Source organism: Dendropsophus ebraccatus, chromosome 1 (genome assembly GCF_027789765.1).
Source record: "Dendropsophus ebraccatus isolate aDenEbr1 chromosome 1, aDenEbr1.pat, whole genome shotgun sequence".
Taxonomy (NCBI): Eukaryota; Metazoa; Chordata; class Amphibia; order Anura; family Hylidae; genus Dendropsophus; species Dendropsophus ebraccatus.
In genome coordinates this window covers 5939082-5962229 of record NC_091454.1, presented here as the reverse complement: position 1 = coordinate 5962229, position 23148 = coordinate 5939082, and the positions used below count along the sequence as shown (strand labels likewise).

The 23148-nt window shown below is 49.2% G+C and overlaps 1 protein-coding gene across 5 annotated transcripts in view; it reads right to left on the bottom strand.

The window, feature by feature from the left end:
- CACNA2D4 (calcium voltage-gated channel auxiliary subunit alpha2delta 4) overlaps positions 1-23148 on the bottom strand; it is a 118486-nt gene that overhangs the window by 71169 nt on the left and 24169 nt on the right. For 3 of the 5 annotated variants that reach the window (XM_069965013.1, XM_069964995.1, XM_069965006.1), the window contains 15 exons: positions 22947-23080; positions 20792-20863; positions 19270-19347; positions 18555-18635; positions 18133-18207; positions 15802-15888; positions 15563-15634; positions 15422-15483; positions 15267-15334; positions 13932-13977; positions 13708-13805; positions 12745-12838; positions 12016-12108; positions 11346-11473; positions 7203-7283 (listed from right to left, as the gene is read on the bottom strand). In XM_069965013.1, coding sequence (XP_069821114.1) covers positions 7203-7283; positions 11346-11473; positions 12016-12108; positions 12745-12838; positions 13708-13805; positions 13932-13977; positions 15267-15334; positions 15422-15483; positions 15563-15634; positions 15802-15888; positions 18133-18207; positions 18555-18635; positions 19270-19347; positions 20792-20863; positions 22947-23080 — 1269 coding nt within the window. The remainder of the gene's footprint in view (positions 1-7202; positions 7284-11345; positions 11474-12015; positions 12109-12744; positions 12839-13707; positions 13806-13931; positions 13978-15266; positions 15335-15421; positions 15484-15562; positions 15635-15801; positions 15889-18132; positions 18208-18554; positions 18636-19269; positions 19348-20791; positions 20864-22946; positions 23081-23148) is intronic. The other 2 variants (XM_069964980.1, XM_069964985.1) reach the window with 2 other exon arrangements.

Below are 23148 nucleotides of genomic sequence, written 5' to 3'. Positions count from 1 at the left end.
TCCTGTAGGTGTGAATGCACCAATAGATGGGATGTGCAGCGGTTCCATCCTCTCCAGTTCGTGCATAACTACTATAATACTGCTCATATATACAGGAATATACTACTATAATACTGCTCCTATATACAGGGATATAACTACTATAATATGCACAAGCCAAAAAGACAGAAATGGCTGCACATCGCACCCATGGCTGACACGAAAGCCTATTCAGCTACATTTAAAACCAACATCAGAAGTTAGTATATAATTTGGCCAAACCATATTGCCTCATGTACCACGTGCAGGTCTTCTGATACACATGAGTCCCTAACCAAAAAACATCACTGTGCCGGTCAGCGACCACAATCCCCGCAAAGCGTGCGCAAGCAGAGAAGGGGGGCCACGGAATGGCCCTGCAACCCCATGGTCACATGACTAGAACCCAAAAGGGCCCCCCCGAACCCCGCAGGCGCCACCGGCGGAAAAAGTGGACGCCAAGCAACACAAGTGTGAACAAGCTCTTACCTCTCTCCATTCCTCTGCAGGTAGAATGGGAGAATACTAGGAGATCCTCCCCTTATGTACACAGGTGCTTCCTGCTAATTTGGATCACATGGGTCTTACACAGCACGAGTGCTAGCCACAATGAAAAAAGGGACAGAATACATAAAATATGCACAAGGGATTGTGGTCGCTGACCGGCACAGCGATGTTTTTTGGTTAGGGACTCATGTGTATCAGAAGACCTGCACGTGGTACATGAGGCAATATGGTTTGGCCAAATTATATACTAACTTCTGATGTTGGTTTTAAATGTAGCTGAATAAGCTTTCGTGTCAGCCATGGGTGCGATGTGCAGCCATTTCTGTCTTTTTGGCTTGTGCATATTTTATGTGTTCTGTCCCTTTTTTCATTGTGGCTAGCATTCGTGCTTTGTAAGACCCATGTGATCCAAATTAGCAGGAAGCACCTGTGTACATAAGGGGAGGATCTCCTAGTATTCTCCCATTCTACCTGCAGAGGAATGGAGAGAGGTAAGAGCTTGTTCACACTTGTGTTGCTTGGCGTCCACTTTTTCCGCCGGTGGCGCCTGCGGGGTTTGGGGGGGCCCTTTAGGGTCTGGTCCTGTGACAATGGGGTTGCAGGGCCATTCCGTGGCCCCCTTCTCTGCTTGCGCACGTTTTGCGGGGATTGTGGTCGCTGACCGGCACAGTGATGTTTTTTGGTTAGGGACTCATGTGTATCAGAAGACCTGCACGTGGTACATGAGGCAATATGGTTTGGCCAAATTATATACTAACTTCTGATGTTGGTTTTAAATGTAGCTGAATAAGCTTTCGTGTCAGCCATGGGGGCGATGTGCAGCCATTTCTGTCTTTTTGGCTTGTGCATATAACTACTATAATACTGCTCCTATACACAGGGATATAACTACTATAATACTGCCTCCTATATACAGGGATATAACTACTATAATACTGCTCCTACATACAGGGATATAACTGCTATAATACTGCCCCCTATATACAGTGATATATTACTATAATACCGCTCCTATATACAGGAATATAACTACTATAATACTGCTCCTATATACAGGGATATAACTACTATAATACTGCCCCCTATATACAGGGATATAACTACTATAATACTGCTCCTATACACAGGGATATAACTACTATAATACTGCCCCCTATATACAGGGATATAACTACTATAATACTGCTCCTACATACAGGGATATAACTGCTATAATACTGCCCCCTATATACAGTGATATATTACTATAATACCGCTCCTATATACAGGAATATAACTACTATAATACTGCTCCTATATACAGGGATATAACTACTATAATACTGCCCCCTATATACAGGGATATAACTACTATAATACTGCTCCTATACACAGGGATATAACTACTATAATACTGCCCCCTATATACAGGAATATAACTACTATAATACTGCTCCTATATACAGGAATATAACTACTATAATACTGCTCCTATATACAGGAATATAACTACTATAATACTGCTCCTATGTACAGGAATATACTACTATAATACTGCTCCTATATACAGGGATATAACTACTATAATACTGCTCCTATATACAGGGATATAACTACTATAATACTGCTCCTATATACAGGAATATAACTACTATAATACTGCTCCTATATACAGGAATATAACTACTATAATACTGCTCCTATATACAGGAATATAACTACTATAATACTGCTCCTATATACAGGAATATAACTACTATAATACTGCTCCTATATACAGGAATATAACTACTATAATACTGCTCCTCCTATATACAGGAATATAACTACTATAATACTGCTCCTATATACAGGAATATACTACTATAATACTGCTCCATATATACAGGAATATAACTACTATAATACTGCTCCTATATACAGGAATATAACTACTATAATACAGCTTGGAGGGTCTTCCTGAGGACAGAATATAAGGGGCTGTGCTCTCAGTATATAGGACAGGTTGTACATCAGTCAGCAATGAGGGGGTTAATGTGCAGGTGACACCAGGAGAGCCTGAAGAAAGTGACTCAGGCACAAGTCGCAAGGAGAAACCCATCACCATGGAAACGCTGCAACGACGGCCCTAATTCAGCTGTGCCGAGAAATCAGGGGGGACTCAGGGGAGATCCCATTGTCTTCTGCTGAGTAATAGGAGGAACCTGCAGAATGTGGGAGCAGGGGGGGAGGGAGGGGGGTACCCACTCATCTCTGCAGGTTTGTCACAGACATCAGGACACTGACCCCTCCTCCTCCTCCTCCTAATACACAGACATCAGGACACTGACCCCTCCTCCTCCTCCTCCTAATACACAGACATCAGGACACTGACCCCTCCTCCTCCTCCTAATACACAGACATCAGGACACTGACCCCTCCTCCTCCTCCTAATACACAGACATCAGGACACTGACCCCTCCTCCTCCTAATACACAGACATCAGGACACTGACCCCTCCTCCTCCTCCTAATACACAGACATCAGGACACTGACCCCTCCTCCTCCTCCTCCTAATACACAGACATCAGGACACTGACCCCTCCTCCTAATACATAGAAACATAGAAACATAGAAGATTGTCGGCAGAAAAAGACCACTGGGTCCATCTAGTCCGCCCTTTTAGTATTTTCTTCCTTATTATCTTAGGATAGATATATGTCTATCCCAGGCGTGTTTAAATTCTGTTATTGTAGATTTACCAACCACCTCTGCTGGAAGTTTGTTCCAGGTATCTACTACTCTTTCAGTAAAATAATATTTTCTTACATTGCTTCTGATCTTTCCCCCAACTAACCTCTCACTGTGTCCTCTTGTTCTTGAGCTCAGTTTTTTTTACTAAAAACACTCCCCTCTTGAACCTCATTTAGTCCCTTAACATACTTAAAGGTTTCCATCATGTCCTCCCTTTCCCTTCTTCCTCCTGTAACCATATATAAAGGTTTCCATCATGTCCTCCCTTTCCCTTCTTCCTCCTGTAACATATATAAAGGATTCCATCATGTCCTCCCTTTCCCTTCTTCCTCCTGTAACCATATATAAAGGTTTCCATCATGTCCTCCCTTTCCCTTCTTTCCTCCAGACTATACAGATTCAAATCCTTAAGTCTTTCCTGATATGGTTTATGCCTCACACCCTCCACCATTTTTGTAGGTCGTCTTTGGACCCGTTCAATTTTATCAATGTCCTTTTTTAGGTGAGGTCTCCAGAACTGGACACAGTATTCCAGATGTGGCCTCACTAGAGCTCTATAGAGCGGGATCACAATCTCCCTCTTCCTACTGGTTATACCTCTAGCTATACACCCCAGCATACCATTATATATACACCCCAGCATATGATTTGCTTTCCCCACCGCCTGGTTGCACTGGTGACTCATTTTAAGGCTTTCAGAAATCATTACCCCTAAATCCTTCTCTTCTGAAGTCTTTTCCAACACAGTACTGCCGATGTAATACTCGGATAGAGGATTCCTCCTCCCCAAGTGCATTATTTTACATTTGGAAACGTTGAACTTCAATTTCCACTGTTTGGACACTTATCTAGCAAAGCTAAATCATTTTCCATATTACTGACACCTCCAGGAATATCAACCCTATTGCACACTTTTGTGTCATCAGCAAACAGACAAACTTTACCTACCAAACCTTCTCCTATATCACTATCCTTACCTACCAACCCTTCTCCTATGTCACTATCCTTACCTACCAAACCTTCTCCTATGTCACTTACAAACATATTAAAAAGAATAGGACCCAGAACAGACCCTTGTGGCCACCACTTGTAACCAGTCTCTGCTCAGAATATTCACCATTACCAACAACACCATTACACAGACATCAGGACACTGACCCCTTCTCCTCCTCCTCCTAATACACAGACATCAGGACACTGACCCCTCCTCCTCCTCCTAATACACAGACATCAGGACACTGACCCCTCCTCCTCCTCCTAATACACAGACATCAGGACACTGACCCCTCCTCCTCCTCCTAATACACAGACATCAGGACACTGACCCCTCCTCCTCCTCCTAATACACAGACATCAGGACACTGACCCCTCCTCCTCCTCCTAATACACAGACATCAGGACACTGACCCCTCCTCCTCCTCCTAATACACAGACATCAGGACACTGACCCCTCCTCCTCCTCCTAATACACAGACATCAGGACACTGACCCCTCCTCCTCCTCCTAATACACAGACATCAGGACACTGACCCCTCCTCCTCCTCCTAATACACAGACATCAGGACACTGACCCCTCCTCCTCCTCCTAATACACAGACATCAGGACACTGACCCCTCCTCCTCCTCCTCCTAATACACAGACATCAGGACACTGACCCCTCCTCCTCCTCCTCCTCCTAATACACAGATATCAGGACACTGACCCCTCCTCCTCCTAATACACAGACATCAGGACACTGACCCCTCCTCCTCCTCCTCCTCCTAATAGACAGACATCAGTACACTGACCCCTCCTCCTTCTAATACACAGACATCAGGACACTGACCCCTCCTCCTCCTCCTAATACACAGACATCAGGTCACTGACCCCTCCTCCTAATACACAGACATCAGGACACTGACCCCTCCTCCTCCTAATACACAGACATCAGGACACTGACCCCTCCTCCTCCTCCTAATACACAGACATCAGGTCACTGACCCCTCCTCCTAATACACAGACATCAGTACACTGACCCCTCCTCCTTCTAATACACAGACATCAGGACACTGACCCCTCCTCCTCCTCCTAATACACAGACATCAGGTCACTGACCCCTCCTCCTCCTAATACACAGACATCAGGACACTGACCCCTCCTCCTCCTCCTAATACACAAACATCAGGACACTGACCCCTCCTCCTCCTAATGCACAGACATCAGGACACTGACCCCTCCTCCTCCTCCTAATACACAGACATCAGGACACTGACCCCTCCTCCTAATACACAGACATCAGGACACTGACCCATCCTCCTCCTAATACACAGACATCAGAACACTGACCCCTCCTCCTCCTCCTCCTCCTAATACACAGACATCAGGACACTGACCCCTCCTCCTCCTAATACACAGACATCAGAACACTGACCCCTCCTCCTCCTCCTAATACACAGACATCAGGACACTGACCCCTCCTCCTCCTCTTACACAGACATCAGGACACTGACCCCTCCTCCTCCTAATACACAGACATCAGGACACTGACCCCTCCTCCTCCTAATACACAGACATCAGGACACTGACCCCTCCTCCTCCTAATACACAGACATCAGGACACTGACCCCTCCTCCTAATACACAGACATCAGGACACTGACCCCTCCTCCTCCTCCTCCTCATACACAGACATCAGGACACTGACCCCTCCTCCTCCTAATACACAGACATCAGGACACTGACCCCTCCTCCTAATACACAGACATCAGGACACTGACCCCTCCTCCTCCTAATACACAGACATCAGGACACTGACCCCTCCTCCTCCTCATCATGTATATAAGGGTACATTATTACGGTGTACAGGAAGCCATGTGATCTTTCTCCCCCCCCAGTCCTGCAGGCGGAGTACAGTAGCAGGGAGTGTTCCCCGCCGAGGACTATGTCACCGCTATGTTACTCCCACTCACCTTAAAGTCACTTAAAGGGGTTACCTCTGCCTAATCACTTCTATTACAGGATGTGTGGGCACCATTACCTGCTGCCCAAACCCTGCCTGTAACCCCCTCTCTGCCAGACTCCTAACTATGGGTATCTCGTGTGTATAATGATATATGTACGGCTGGTATAACCTGGGTATATACTGTATATAATTATATATATGTACAGCTGGTATAACCTGGGGATCTCCTGTATATAACTATATATGTACAGCTGGTATAACCTGGGGATCTCCTGTATATAACTATATATGTACAGCCGGTATAACCTGGGTATCTCCAGTATATAATTATATATGTACAGCTGGTATAACCTGGGTATATACTGTATATAATCATATATGTACAGCCGCTATAACCTAGGTTTCTCCTGTATATAGTGTCACACGTGGCGTCTCTCTTGTTGGAGGTCTCCCTCTGACATGACACACGCGGAGCACAGGGATCTGATAGGAGGTGACAGGCGGAGGTTGGGCAGTGCAGCCTGCAGCCAGGGATGAGCTGTCACATTGGCATCCTGTGCCAGGCAGTGATATTCCGCAGTCAGCCGCACGGCATCTGGGACACGGCGTGGAGGTAACTCTGCCGGGAAGGCGTCCAACATCAGGTGAGTATGACGAACGGAGGGGATTCCCTGCTCTCATCCAATCACATGCTGCAGGAGCTGGGATGGCGGCCATATTGGTTGTCACCCAGCTTTCCCAGGAGCAGATAGAACGTCTGAATGATTCCATTAAGATGACGAGATCCGACAGCCGGCATGAAGGGCTAATATGCAGGACAAGGTCCTGGCCGTATCTAATAGCTGCCAGCGCCTGCCAGTGGGGGCAGCAGTGACAGCCGCTGATGTACACGTTATGACATCTCTCCCCTATGACTGGCGGCTGATAGATCTATTCCCGAGCTCCACGCACGGAGCAAAACGCTACGAAACGTACAAGATAAGTATATACACTGCCCATATATACGTTAGAGGGAGGGTCCTACCTGCTGCGATGGCCGTCTTATTGTGGACGGTGACGGAGACGGAGGTGCTGACCGTCACCACTTCTGGCCTGTGACCTCCATCTGCAAAGAAAGAAAAGGCGAAAGTGGTCAGAGGGCGCTGAAAGAGGCGGAGCTGATCGGGTTCTGATGAGAGGGAGAGGAGGAGGCGTATGAGACTATTATTATTATGTGTCGCCAGCTGATAATGATCCTGTAAGGCTGAAGAAATATCACTGCTCCATATCATAAGAAGAAGATTTAAAGTGGATCTGTCAGGTCTGTATCTGAGGGCGGCGTATGATAGTGGGGGAGGGGCCGAGCGCAGCGACGTATCAGGTTCTATGGTTTTATCCAGTATTCTCATATAAAACACTGTATCTGTAGACAAAGCCTGTGAGTCCTGCTCCCTCACCACTCATATAGAAAGCCTGTGAGACCTGCTTCCCTAGCCACTCAGAGAAAGCCTGTGAGTCCTGCTCCCTCACCACTCATATAGAAAGCCTGTGAGTCCTGCTTCCCTCACCACTCAGAGAAAGCCTGTGAGTCCTGCTCCCTCACCACTCATATAGAAAGCCTGTGAGTCCTGCTCCCTCACCACTCATATAGAAAGCCTGTGAGACCTGCTCCCTCACCACTCATATAGAAAGCCTGTGAGTCCTGCTCCCCCCACCACTCATAGAGAAAGCCTGTGAGTCCTGCTTCCCTCACCACTCATAGAGAAAGCCTGTGAGTCCTGCTCCCCCACCAATCATAGAGAAAGCCTGTGAGTCCTGCTCCCCCCATCACTTATAGAGAAAGCCTGTGAGTCCTGCTCCCCCACCAATCATAGAGAAAGCCTGTGAGTCCTGCTCCCCCACCAATCATAGAGAAAGCCTGTGAGTCCTGCTCCCCCCATCACTCATAGAGAAAGCCTGTGAGTCCTGCTTCCCTCACCACTCATAGAGAAAGCCTGTGAGTCCTGCTTCCCTCACCACTCAGAGAAAGCCTGTGAGTCCTGCTCCCCCCACCACTCATAGAGAAAGCCTGTGAGTCCTGCTTCCCTCACCACTCATAGAGAAAGCCTGTGAGTCCTGCTTCCCTCACCACTCATAGAGAAAGCCTGTGAGTCCTGCTTCCCTCACCACTAATAGAGAAAGCCTGTGAGTCCTGCTTCCCTCACCACTCAGAGAAAGCCTGTGAGTCCTGCTTCCCTCACCACTCAGAGAAAGCCTGTGAGTCCTGCTCCCTCACCACTCATATAGAAAGCCTGTGAGTCCTGCTCCCTCACCACTCATATAGAAAGCCTGTGAGACCTGCTCCCTCACCACTCATATAGAAAGCCTGTGAGTCCTGCTCCCCCCACCACTCATAGAGAAAGCCTGTGAGTCCTGCTTCCCTCACCACTCATAGAGAAAGCCTGTGAGTCCTGCTTCCCTCACCACTCATAGAGAAAGCCTGTGAGTCCTGCTCCCCCACCAATCATAGAGAAAGCCTGTGAGTCCTGCTCCCCCCATCACTTATAGAGAAAGCCTGTGAGTCCTGCTCCCCCACCAATCATAGAGAAAGCCTGTGAGTCCTGCTCCCCCACCAATCATAGAGAAAGCCTGTGAGTCCTGCTCCCCCCATCACTCATAGAGAAAGCCTGTGAGTCCTGCTTCCCTCACCACTCATAGAGAAAGCCTGTGAGTCCTGCTTCCCTCACCACTCAGAGAAAGCCTGTGAGTCCTGCTCCCCCCACCACTCAGAGAAAGCCTGTGAGTCCTGCTTCCCTCACCACTCATAGAGAAAGCCTGTGAGTCCTGCTTCCCTCACCACTCATAGAGAAAGTCTGTGAGTCCTGCTTCCCTCACCACTCATAGAGAAAGCCTGTGAGTCCTGCTTCCCTCACCACTCATAGAGAAAGCCTGTGAGTCCTGCTTCCCTCACCACTCAGAGAAAGCCTGTGAGTCCTGCTTCCCCCACCACTCATATAGAAAGCCTGTGAGTCCTGCTTCCCTCACCACTCAGAGAAAGCCTGTGAGTCCTGCTCCCCCCACCACTCATTGAGAAAGCCTGTGAGTCCTGCTTCTCCCACCACTCATAGAGAAAGCCTGTGAGTCCTGCTCCCTCACCACTCATATAGAAAGCCTGTGAGTCCTGCTCCCCCCACCACTCATAGAGAAAGCCTGTGAGTCCTGCTTCCCAACCAATCATAGAGAAAGCCTGTGAGTCCTGCTTCCCTCACCACTCATAGAGAAAGCCTGTGAGTCCTGCTTCCCTCACCACTCATAGAGAAAGCCTGTGAGTTCTGCTTCCCTCACCACTCAGAGAAAGCCTGTAAGTCCTGCTCCCCCCATCACTCATAGAGAAAGCCTGTGAGTCCTGCTCCCCCATCACTCATAAAGCCTGTGAGACCTGCTTCCCTCACCACTCATAGAGAAAGCCTGTGAGTCCTGCTCCCCCCATCACTCATAGAGAAAGCCTGTGAGTCCTGCTTCCCTCACCACTCATAAAGAAAGCCTGTGAGTCCTTCTCCCCCCCACCACTCATAAAGAAAGCCTGTGAGTCCTGCTCCCCCTACCACTCCTCTATCACCTCCCTGCACTTATCTCTATGATACTATGCGGCCATACAGTCACAGCTGCACAGTCCTCTCTGTCCCCTCCCTGCACTCATCTCTATGATACTGTGTGGCCATATAGTCACAGCTGCACAGTCCTCTCTATCCCCTCCCTGCACTCATCTCTATGATACTGTGTGGCCATACAGTCACAGCTGCACAGTCCTCTCTGTCCCCTCCCTGCACTTATCTCTATGATACTGTGTGGTCATACAGTCACAGCAGCACAGTCCTCTCTGTCCCCTCCCTGCACTTATCTCTATGATACTGTGTGGTCATACAGTCACAGCTGCACAGTCCTCTCTGTCCCCTCCCTGCACTCATCTCTATGATATTGTGTGATTATCCAGTCACAGCCGCACAGTCCTCTCTATCACCTCCCTGCACTCATCTCCATGATACTATGGGGCGATACATTACAGTTATAATAAGACATACAACACGCAGGGATTTTTCGCCTCGCAGGCGTCGGCTTTGCGTCACATGGAGAAGATTTTTATATGATTTGTAGAAATCTCGTGTCCTCGGCCCCCGCCCCTCCCCCCGCGCTGTAATTACACCTGAAAACATTACACGCTGTAATAAGTAAACGTGTAAGTGGCGTCGTCTCCTGCCGCGCTGTCGCTGAAAGCGGATTCATGTTCTCGTATCTTTCTCTTCAAAGGAGGCGTCTGAGGAGCGTGACGGCCTCTAATTGCCGCCATGTAAAGACTTGTCTGCCGTCAGGAACTGAGACGACTCAAGTGACGGTGACAGCAAACACCGGATAGAACTACGTCTCCCATGATGCAATGCAGGAGCCCACCTAATCCGCTAGAAACCAGTCCGGAGCACCAGGCGTCAGTGTAACACCATGTGACCTGCCGGAGAGCAGCCATGATGATGAGGCTGGGAGTGGGATGTGTGGCTGGGCATGAGAGAGATGAAGATGGCAGCGGAAGGGTCTGAACGGGAAAAGATGGCACCAAGGGCCACTGAATGGGGGCAGATAAGTGATAGTGAGATACCCTCAGGAGTCGGCTCTTCCCATCCGCGCGGCTGGATGGAGGGATCGGCCATGTCGTTGTCCCTAGGATTATGATCTGTAAGAGGGAAGCGAGGAAGGTGACAAAAACAGCGGAGATCAAGCCTGTGCTGTCCGGAGACTTCGCTCCATGTAGAGGAACACAGGAACGTATATTATGGGGTAGAAAAGACCCAAAGTACAGCACCCCTTATAGAAGTGCTGACGTACCTGTGCAGACACCGTGTATACCGTATAATACTACAGGAACTCATATCTAGCTATCCCCTTCTCTCCATTGGCTTCATTTGGGCGCAGTACACATTTACTGCCTGCAGGTGGAGCATCTGATCAGCTTTCCACGTTTCAATGGCGCCATCTGCAGGCAGTAAGGATGAACTACAATCTATAATGCAATACTTCACACTCGCGTTTCAATCACTTTTATAAACATATAAACGGTAACATAGGGGTATACGGGACTGCACTAATCTGGATCTGCCTCCTAACCACAGCTATGATGCCTAAAGAACTACCCCTCGCACCCTCCAGCCCACCTTACCTGGGCTGTCATCCATTGGGACATGATACACAAAGCTGCCTGAGGGATGCTCCGCCGCTCTTCTGTACCACAGCGGGAAATGGTCCATAGTAAAAATACTCTCCTTCTCCTCATAGCGCAAAAACTTCCTGCAAACAAATATACAAATCTCATACAGGAGCGAGATAGCAGACACAGCGACACAGGACAGAGCGCTCATATAAAAACTATGCAAGGAATATTTCATTCCCATACAGGACAACTGCAGGGGATGAAACGGCTGAAGGGTCACTCACAATGGCTGAACACACCGCAAAGTATCGCAAAGAATGAGGATAAACTGGCAAAAAATATTATTAAAAAAAAAGAATAAAGAGATGATAAATAATAATAATAATAATAATAATAATTATTATTATTATTATTAACAGCTAACTAATACTAAAAAAAAAAAAAAAACAAGTGTTCTCTAAAACTTATGGGAATATTAAACAGGCAGCAGTTCTCCTTTCTAACACAAGATGGCGCTGTCATCCGTGAAATGACAGTTATCCACTAGAGGGCGCTCTCTCCAGTCTTTGTATTGGACCTCCTTGGGGTCAGGAATTTTATTATTCTGGGTTGGATGTTCCTTAATGCTGTCACTGCCCCCTACGGACGGTTTACTGGACCCCCGACCCTCGTTACTTACTTGTTAGACATCTGCTCGGCGCCCACAAACAGGTTCTTCCGGATGAGTCCGGCGCGGGTTCCCAGAAAGGCCACCTCGATTCCCATATCCTGTCTACATGGCAAGAAACCAGATACCATATCACTATACATGTATGCCCTTCAGGGGTCTGGGAAAGCTGGGGAAGCACTTCCCTGGGGCATGGTAATGGCGGCCACATTGGTTATCTCCCCCTAATGGCGGCCACATTGGTTATCTCCCCCTAATGGCGGCCACATTGGTTATCTCCCCCTAATGGCGGCCACATTGGTTATCTCCCCCTAATGGCGGCCATATTGGTTTTCTCCCCCTAATGGCGGCCATATTTGTTATCTCCCCCTAATGGCGGCCATATTGGTTTTCTCCCCCAGTGGGCCGAGTAGGGTCTCTCTCCATCCTGACAGAGAAGGGGACTCCAGGTGCCCAGCAGATGGCCGCGTACAGAGGACAATCCCACCACTGTGTGCAGCCCAGACACCATATGATCAGTATAACCCGCTCAGTAATACTATCCACGTCTCCTGTCAGGGTCCTGTCACCATCCCGGGACCCCCGGAGAACAGGAAGGGTCAGCGAGAATCCAGCCTGCTGATCACATCCAGATGCCCCAAGTGCAGGAGAATACAGGGGGGAGGGGAGAGTACGAGGGGGGGGGGGGGAATAGTACATGGGGGGGGGCATCCTGCTGACACATATACTCTGCATACGTACTTGGTCATATTGAGGGCGAGCTGAGTCCAGTACGCTTCTAGCGGAGCCGTCACCACTGCGTCAAACAGAACTTCCTTCACCAACTCCTCATCACCTGAAAGTATCCAAACATGTTACATCCTGTATTATACTCCGGAGCTGCACTCACTATTCTGCTGGTGGGGTCACTATGTACATACATTACTGATTCTGAGTTACATCCTGTATTATACTCCAGAGCTGCACTCACTATTCTGCTGGTGGGGTCACTATGTACATACATTACTGATTCTGAGTTACATCCTGTATTATACTCCGGAGCTGCACTCACTATTCTGCTGGTGGGTCACTGTGTACATACATTACATTACTGATCCTGAGTTACATCCTGTATTATACTCCAGAGCTGCACTCACTATTCTGCTGGTGGGGTCACTATGTACATACGTTACTGATTCTTAGTTACATCCTGTATTATACTCCGGAGCTGCACTCACTATTCTGCTGGTGAGGTCACTGTGTATATACATTACATTACTGATCCTGAGTTACATCCTGTATTATACTCCAGAGCTGCACTCACTATTCTGCTGGTGGGGTCACTGTGTACATACATTACATTACTGATCCTGTACTGATCCTGTATTATACCCCAGAGCTGCACTCACTATCCTGCTGGTGGGGTCACTGTGTACATACATTACATTACTGATCCTGAGTTACATCCTGTATTATACTCCAGAGCTGCACTCACTATTCTGCTGGTGGGGTCACTGTGTACATACATTACTGATCCTGAGTTACATCCTGTGTTATACTCCAGAGCTGCACCCACTATTCTGCTGGTGAGGTCACTGTGTACATACATTTCATTACTGATCCTGTACTGATCCTGAGTTACATCCTGTGTTATACTCCAGAGCTGCACTCACTATTCTGCTGGTGGGGTCACTGTGTACATACATTATACTGCGGAGTACTCACACTCCAGGTCGGGGTCCTCTCCCATCAGGAATCGGGTGACTGCCTGTAGCTGGTTGAGCTTGCGGTGGTCGGGGTCTATGTCGGTGATGCAGTATATCCTGGGGGGGGGCACAGGATCAGTATACACGGTGCTGTACAGCTATACATCACACACATACATTGGTCAGAGGCTTTTAGTTAAAGTTGCAGGATGGCGCATATAAGAATAATGTATAATCTCTCACCATTCATTGGCCAACGTGAGGTCAGGATGCAGCAGGTCGTGAAGTCCTGAGGAAGTGAGGTATGATTGATATACGGTATATTACAGTGAGATATGAGTGATATACGGTATAATAGAGAGAGGTATGAGTTATATACAGTATAATACAGTGAGGTATGAGTGATATACGGTATTATACAGGCAGGACTATGAATGTTATACGGTATTATACAGACAGGACTATGAATGCTATACGGTATTATACAGACAGGACTATGAATGCTATACGGTATTATACAGGCAGGACTATGAATGCTATACGGTATTATACAGACAGGACTATGAATGCTATAGGGTATTATACAGGCAGGACTATGAATGCTATACGGTATTATACAGGCAGGACTATGAATGCTATACGGTATTATACAGACAGGACTATGAATGCTATACGGTATTATACAGGCAGGACTATGAATGCTATACGGTATTATACAGGCAGGACTATGAATGCTATACGTATTATACAGACAGGACTATGAATGCTATACGGTATTATACAGACTGGACTATGAATTCTATACGGTATTATACAGGCAGGACTATGAATTCTATACGGTATTATACAGACAGGACTATGAATGCTATACGGTATTATACAGGCAGGACTATGAATGCTATACGGTATTATACAGGCAGGACTATGAATGCTATACGGTATTATACAGGCAGGACTATGAGTGATATACAGTATAATGCAGTCAGGACTATGAATGCTATACAGTATAATACAGGCAGGACTATGAATGCTATACGGTATTATACAGGCAGGACTATGAATGCTATACGGTATAATACAGGCAGGACTATGAATGCTATACGGTATTATACAGGCAGGACTATGAATGCTATACGGTATTATACAGGCAGGACTATGAATGCTATACGGTATTATACAGGGAGGACTATGAATGCTATACGGTATAATACAGGCAGGACTATGAATGCTATACGGTATAATACAGGCAGGACTATGAGTGATATACGGTATTATACAGGCAGGACTATGAATGCTATACGGTATTATACAGGCAGGACTATGAGTGATATACAGTATAATGCAGTCAGGACTATGAATGCTATACGGTATAATACAGGCAGGACTATGAATGCTATACGGTATAATACAGGCAGGACTATGAATGCTATACGGTATTATACAGACAGGACTATGAATGCTATACGGTATTATACAGGCAGGACTATGAATGCTATACGGTATAATACAGGCAGGACTATGAGTGATATACGGTATTATACAGACAGGACTCTATAGGGGACAGTGCACGCTCCTCACCTTCCTCCAGAGACGTGTTCCCGATCAGGATGAACTCCCCGTGTCCGCGGGTCAGCACCACCCCAAGGCTGACAAAAAAGACAAGAAATCTTATAAGATCTGACCATAATAACCTCTATATTGTATATACTATATACTGCCCCTCCCCCCCTCACCTGAACGGCGTATCACTGATGTCCGTGTAGAAGTAGTCGCAGGTCAGGAACAGGACACGTTTCTGTAAAGGAATAAGATGGAGGTCAGGGGGGCGGGGCCAAGTGAGGACAACCTCCCTATGGGATCAGGCAGTCACTTACCCCTTTGTCGACAGTGACCTTCACCTCCATAGTGAGGGACCCCGTCTCACCGTTAATCATGGCGGTCCGGAGCTGTGTGCACAATATACAGGAGTTATAGGGAGGCCCTGATGATGTCACAACCCATATAAGGACAGTTACCATATAAGGACAGTGACATCATCCGGGCTCCCCAGGATCTGTAATAATCAGTGAGCTGTAGTAGCACCATGCAGCCTGTAGGGGTCACTATTACTCACAATCTCGTCCCGATCCTCCCACTCCACCTCGGATAGGTCCACACTGTTATAATTCGGCTTTGGTCTCAGCTTCTTCCCTTCCTTATACTGAACAACAAGATGAAGATATTATGGGGGGGTGTACGGGGCCTATGGCGGGTGTGCTGTATACTGCGGAGGGTTACGGGACCTATGGCGGGTGTACAGTATACTGAGGAGGGTTACGGGACCTATGGCGGGTGTGCTGTATACTGAGGAGGGTTACGGGACCTATGGCGGGTGTGCTGTATACTGAGGAGGGTTACGGGACCTATGGCGGGTGTACAGTATACTGAGGCGGGTGTACAGTATACTGAGGCGGGTGTACGGGGCCTATGGCGGGTGTGCTGTATACTGCGGAGGGTTACGGGACCTATGGCGGGTGTACAGTATACTGAGGAGGGTTACGGGACCTATGGCGGGTGTACAGTATACTGAGGAGGGTTACGGGACCTATGGCGGGTGTGCTGTATACTGAGGAGGGTTACGGGACCTATGGCGGGTGTACAGTATACAGAGGTGGGTGTACAGTATACTAAGGAGGGTTACGGACCTATGGCGGGTGTGCTGTATACTGAGGAGGGTGTACAGTATACTTAGGAGGGTTACGGGACCTATGGCGGGTATACAGTATACTGAGGCGGGTGTACGGGACCTATGGCGGGTGTACAGTATACTGAGGCGGGTGTACAGTATACTGAGGAGGGTTACGGGACCTATGGCGGGTATACAGTATACTGAGGCGGGTGTACGGGACCTATGGCGGGTGTACAGTATACTGAGGCGGGTGTACAGTATACTGAGGAGGGTTACGGGACCTATGGCGGGTGTACAGTATACTGAGGAGGGTTACGGGACCTATGGCGGGTATACAGTATACTGAGGAGGGTTACGGGACCTATGGCGGGTGTACAGTATACTGAGGAGGGTTACGTGACCTATGGCGGGTGTGCTGTATACTGAGGAGGGTTACGGGACCTATGGCGGGTGTACAGTATACTGAGGCGGGTTACGGGACCTATGGCGGGTGTACAGTATACTGAGGAGGGTTACGGGACCTATGGCGGGTGTACAGTATACTGAGGAGGGTTACGGGACCTATGGCGGGTGTGCTGTATACTGAGGAGGGTGTACAGTATACTGAGGAGGGTTACGGGAGCTATGGCGGGTGTGCTGTATACTGAGGAGGGTTACGGGACCTATGGCGGGTGTACAGTATACTGAGGAGGGTTACGGGAGCTATGGCGGGTGTGCTGTATACTGAGGAGGGTGTACAGTATACTGAGGAGGGTTACGGGAGCTATGGCGGGTGTACAGTATACTGAAGAGGGTTACGGGACCTATGGCGGGTGTACAGTATACTGAGGAGGGTTACGGGACCTATGGCGGGTGTACAGTATACTGAGGAGGGTTACGGGACCTATGGCGGGTGTACAGTATACTGAGGAGGGTGTACAGTATACTGAGGCGGGTGTACGGGGCCTATGGCGGGTGTACAGTTTACTAAGGAGGGTTATGGGGCCTATGGCGGGTGTGCTGTATACTGAGGAGGGTTACGGGACCTATGGTGGGTGTGCTGTATACTGAGGATGGTTACGGGACCTATGGCGGGTGTACAGTATACTGAGGAGGGTTACGGGACCTATGGCGGGTGTACAGTATACTGAGGAGGGTTACGTGACCTATGGCGGGTGTGCTGTATACTGAGGAGGGTTACGGGACCTATGGCGGGTGTACAGTATACTGAGGAGGGTTACGGGACCTATGGCAGGTGTGCTGTATACTGAGGAGGGTGTACAGTATACTGAGGAGGGTTATGGAGCCTATGGCGGGTGTGCTGTATACTGAGGCGGGTGTATGGGGCCTATGGCGGGTGTACAGTATACTGAGGAGGGTTACGGGACCTATGGCGGGTGTGCTGTATACTGAGGAGGGTGTACAGTATACTGAGGAGGGTTATGGGGCCTATGGCGGGTGTACAGTATACTGAGGCGGGTGTACGGGGCTTATGGCGGGTGTACAGTATACTGAGGAGGGTTATGGGACCTATGGCGGGTGTACAGTATACTGAGGCGGGTTACGGGACCTATGGCGGGTGTACAGTATACTGAGGAGGGTTACGGGACCTATGGCGGGTGTACAGTATACTGAGGCGGGTGTACGGGGCTTATGGCGGGTGTACAGTATACTGAGGCGGGTTACGGGACCTATGGCGGGTGTGCTGTATACTGAGGAGGGTTACGGGACCTATGGCGGATGTGCTGTATACTGAGGTGGTGTTATAGAGAGGCTGCAATGATGGGGGAGGCTCACCAGGGGGCGCAGGTCCGGGTGGGACAGGATGTAGCCGTTATTGGTGTTCAGAAAGGCGTAACCGTGAACCCCGAGCTGCAGAGGCAAGAAGGAATATGTTATTATACTGTGTGACCACAGCGGGCGCTGCAGACACATTACTGACTATACTGTGTGACCACAGGGGGCGCTGCAGACACATTACTGACTATACTGTGTGACCACAGGGGGCGCTGCAGACACATTACTGACTATACTGTGTGACCACAGGGGGCGCTGCAGACACATTACTGACTATACTGTGTGACCACAGCGGGCGCTGCAGACACATTACTGACTATACTGTGTGACCACAGGGGGCGCTGCAGACACATTACTGACTATACTGTGTGACCACAGGGGGCGCTGCAGACACATTACAGGTTGTTTCGGCCGTTCCTCACCTTGTATCTTGGCGCCAGTTTCAGCAGCTCCCGCAGCGGGACGTCAGATCCTACAACTCCCAACAGGATCCCCTCTGATCTCTGCGAAGAAGATGAGGAGATCACATGATGGAGGGAGAGCGTCTCCCAAATACACAGCGGTCACTATAAAGCAGTCTCCTTCTCTGTCCTCAACAGTCTCATTTATCACTCTCTTTATCTCTGGTCTCATAGTTTCACTCTCTTTTACCAGTCTCCCTCTCTCCCAGCAGTCTCACTCTCTCTCTGCCGTCTCCCTCTCTCTCTCTCTCTCTGCATACTCTCTCCCAGCAGTCTCCTTCTCTCCCAGCAGTTTCCTTCTCTCCCAGCAGTCTCACTCTCTCTCTGCCGTCTCCCTCTCTCTCTCTCTCTGCATACTCTCTCCCAGCAGTCTCCTTCTCTCCCAGCAGTCTTGCTCTCAGCAGTCTCTCTCCCAGCAGTCTCACTCTTTCTCTGTCGTCTCCCTCTCTCTCTCTCTCTCTGCATGCTCTCTCCCAGCAGTCTCCTTCTCTCCCAGCAGTTCCCCTCTCTCTTGCATGGCAGTCTCTCTCTCGGCAGTCTCTCTCCCAGCAGTCTCTCTCACTCAGCAGTCTCTCTCTCGGCAGTCTCTCTCTCCCAGCAGTCTCTTTCTCACTCAGCCGTCTCCCTGTCTCCCAGCAGTCTCTCTCACTCAGCAGTCTCTCTCTCGCTCTCTCACCGTCTCGTTCTTCTTGCTGAACACAGGCATGGCCACGGTGGTCATCAGCAGGAGACTCTGGGCCTGGGAGGCGAAGAGCTGAGGACAGACGGAAAGAGACTGCAAGTTAGATGCGTACACGGCCTGTCATGGCGGACGGTCACAGCGCCGGCCTATCACCTCTCCTGTACAATCCGACTGTCCGGCACCGGCCGCCTGATAGTCCGGCATCCTAATAGCACCCTAACCATCTGCAGGACGCTTCATCTCTTCTGCATCTCTGATGACTTCAAAGCTCGTCTGCCACCAGTTACTAGATCTCCGCTTGCTGTCAGTGAACGGGAGGAGGCGTATAGATGTATGAGAGAGCCAGGATACAATGTGGTGGTCCAGGAGAGGAGGTGTATGAGAGAGCTGGGGTATATATATATATATATATATATATATTGTGGGGGGGGTGAAGGGGGTCTGGGGAGTGAGACAGCTGATCAGGACAATGCCAGGCAGCTGCTGCAGAGAGGTAAAGCCGCTGCATTTTGATGTGTAACCTATAGGTGGCGCCACAGTCTTTCTATATGAGAGAGCCAGGATATGATGTGGGGGTCAGGACAATGCCAGGCAGCTGCTGCAGAGGGGTAAAGCCGCTGCATTATAAAGTATAACCTATAGGTGGCGCCACAGTCTTTCTATATTAGAGAGCCAGGATATAATGTGGGGGTCAGGACAATGCCAGGCAGCTGCTGCAGAGGGGTAAAGCCGCTGCATTATAAAGTATAACCTATAGGTGGCGCCACAGTCTTTCTATATGAGAGAGCCAGGATATGATGTGGGGGTCAGGACAATGCCAGGCAGCTGCTGCAGAGGGGTAAAGCCGCTGCATTATAAAGTATAACCTATAGGTGGCGCCACAGTCTTTCTATATTAGAGAGCCAGGATATAATGTGGGGTCAGGACAATGCCAGGCAGCTGCTGCAGAGGGGTAAAGCCGCTGCATTTTGATGTGTAACCTATAGGTGGCGCCACAGTCTATATGAGAGAGCCAGGATATAATGTGGGGTCAGGACAATGCCAGGCAGCTGCTGCAGAGGGGTAAAGCCGCTGCATTATAAAGTATAACCTATAGGTGGCGTCACAGTCTTTCCTTACGAGGATGAGTACCCTCCAGCTGATGCAGCCTTCTGCTGTGCGGGCATGCTGGGAGTTGTAGTTCTGCAGCAGCTGGGCCCCCTCCCCCTATGGTAGCACTCCGCTTCATGTCTTCATCCAGCACTAGGGGGCAAAGTCCGCTGCCAGTAACACCATGTGCCAGCAGGTTGCCGGGCAGAGCCTCAGAGCCGTTTGCGGATTTCCCGGCAACTATCAGCTCTGCTGGCGCGCGCTCCGCAACCTCTTCATGGCTGTCGTCACCCACCACCATCCAGGCACCATCTGCCGCCATCATGAGAGAGAACACGCTGCGGCGGTCGGCCGGCTTTTCTATCCGGCGCGGTTCTACGACACCACGACACACAAGAAGAGAAGAGAACACTTCACAAACACTAACCACACTAGCACCACGGGGACACTGGGCACCCACAACATGCAAAGCGCCGGTTACCTCTTCTGAGTGTGGCAGCTGCGGCAGCACAACGGACGGATGACGGGAGGAGGAGGAGGGGGGAGGGACCGGGAGAAAACGGTACAATGAGACATGAGAAACACAAATCACACACAATGGCCAACGCCATACAATTCCTCCAGCCATCATAATGGCGGATTAAAGGAATTTTTAAAGGGGAACTCCGGAGATTTCTTTCAAATCAACTGGTGTCAGAAAGTTATATAGATTTGTAATTTACTTCTATATAAAATGCTCCAGACTTCAAGTACTTATCAGCTGCTGCATGTCCTGCAGGAAGTGGTGTATTCTCTCCAGTCTGACACAGTGCTCTCTGCTGCCACCTCTGTCCATGTCAGGAATCCCCAAAGAAAACCTCTCCTGCTCTGGACAGTTCCTGACATGGACAGAGGTGGCAGCAGAGAGCACTGTGTCAGACTGGAGAGAATACACCACTTCCTGCAGGAGATACAGCAGCTGATAAGTACTGGAAGACTGGAGATTCTTTTTTTTTTCAAATCTATATAACTTTCTGTAACTAGTTTATTTGAAAGAAAAAAGATTTTCCCCGGAGTTCCCCTTTAATGCGGAATGTTCACAGGTAATTCTTCATGGGCCACCAGGCGGCGCTGTGACGGCCCATGAAGATTTTACATGAATGAATCACTGTATGTGGGAGATCAGGGAAGGACGCCATACTTATAAGTATATAAGGACCAGGTATACTGGTCACAGCTGTATCCAGTCTGGACAATCCTCTGTGACTCCTGACTACACGTTGCTATGAAGAGTCCGTATACAATAGCCCCTCCCCCGCTCTTCTATAGCTACAAATAGATTCCTGGACCAGGAAGTTCCCTGCACGCAGTGCCGATACAGCTCTGTTATTCTCAGCTGCCCTTACTGCTCCCGCACTGCTTGCTCGGCTGTTCCCAGTAATAAGTAGGGCCCCCTTCACACGTCCGTGGCCACTTTTACGGTCAGGAAATAATGGTCAGGTGCAATGCTGGAGGGGGAGAGTGAGGCATAATGCTGTCTCCAGCCAGAAGAGTGACTGACAGGTCCGGGAGCCAATAGCTCCCAGCCCTGCCAAATGCACTCCTGATTAGGCTTCTCCTGATCCTGCGCTCTGCCTTCCTGCTCTTCTATAGCTATAAGTAGCTTTCCTGGACTGGTAGAAGCCGTCTGTACAGTGCTGACACGGCTCTGCTATTCTCAGTACCTTTCCAGCTCTGCTATTCTCATCTGCTTTTACTGCTCCAGAACTGCATGCCCTGCGCTATGTAACTGTATAAGTAGTGCAGGAGCCGCTCTGCAATTCCCTGCTGCTGCCCGTACCCAGCAATATGGGCAGCAGCAGGGAATAGCAGAGCCGTGTTGGCTTCTCCGGCCCTCTGCCTCAGCTGCGGATCCAGCAGATTTGTGTTACTTATAGAATGACTGGACTGGAAACAAGTGCGACAAACCCTCAGCTGTGAGAAGCAACAGGGTCACCTGCATGTAAATAGGAAGAACCCCGCCACAGGTGGCAAGAAGAGGACGGGGAAGAGTTACAACAAACTCCCAGTATACAGTGAATGTCGTACAATGATTATGAACACAAAGAGGTGCTGCAGCAGCATGACGGGTTGTCACGGTAACACCGCTGTTTTCATACGGTGCAATTGTGATTAATGAAGTGACACAAATGGGGAAGGGGGGGGGGGGGGGGAGGATATTACATAGAAAACCTCAGAGACCACCAGTGACCTGGACGGGAAACCCCCACTCACTGGTCTTACCTGGATTCCCATAGAAGTGAATGGGGAGCATCACATGACTGCCATCTTGGGTTCCATTCACTTCTATGGGCGTCTGACTATAAGGAGATGTAACATTTGCTCTGTCCCTTGTGCGTCCTGGCATGTGATTGGGGAGAGGGGTCCGGCTGTCAGCCTGCCAGTGATTGACAGGTCATTACGTTGGCCGTGTATTAGCCGGAGCGGAGATAATGAGACTGACAGCCCCCCCCCTCCCCCCACTATAATATGAAGCAGATCTAATGGGATACAAGACGTTTCTCCTTCCCTCGTAGGTGAAAGTCACGGAGGGATGAACCTACCGCGCTGTCCATGTACGCCTCCGTCCAGATTATATCGTGGTCGTGGTTGATGACCATGGGCCGGCTCAGCACATGCAGGTACTCCATCACGTTCTCCTGGACGTCGGCCAGCGTGCTGATCTGCGTGTAGTAGCCTAGAACAAAGGCAGTCGTGTTACTCTGTGTGTAGTAGCCTAGAACAAAGGCAGTCCTGCTGATCAGT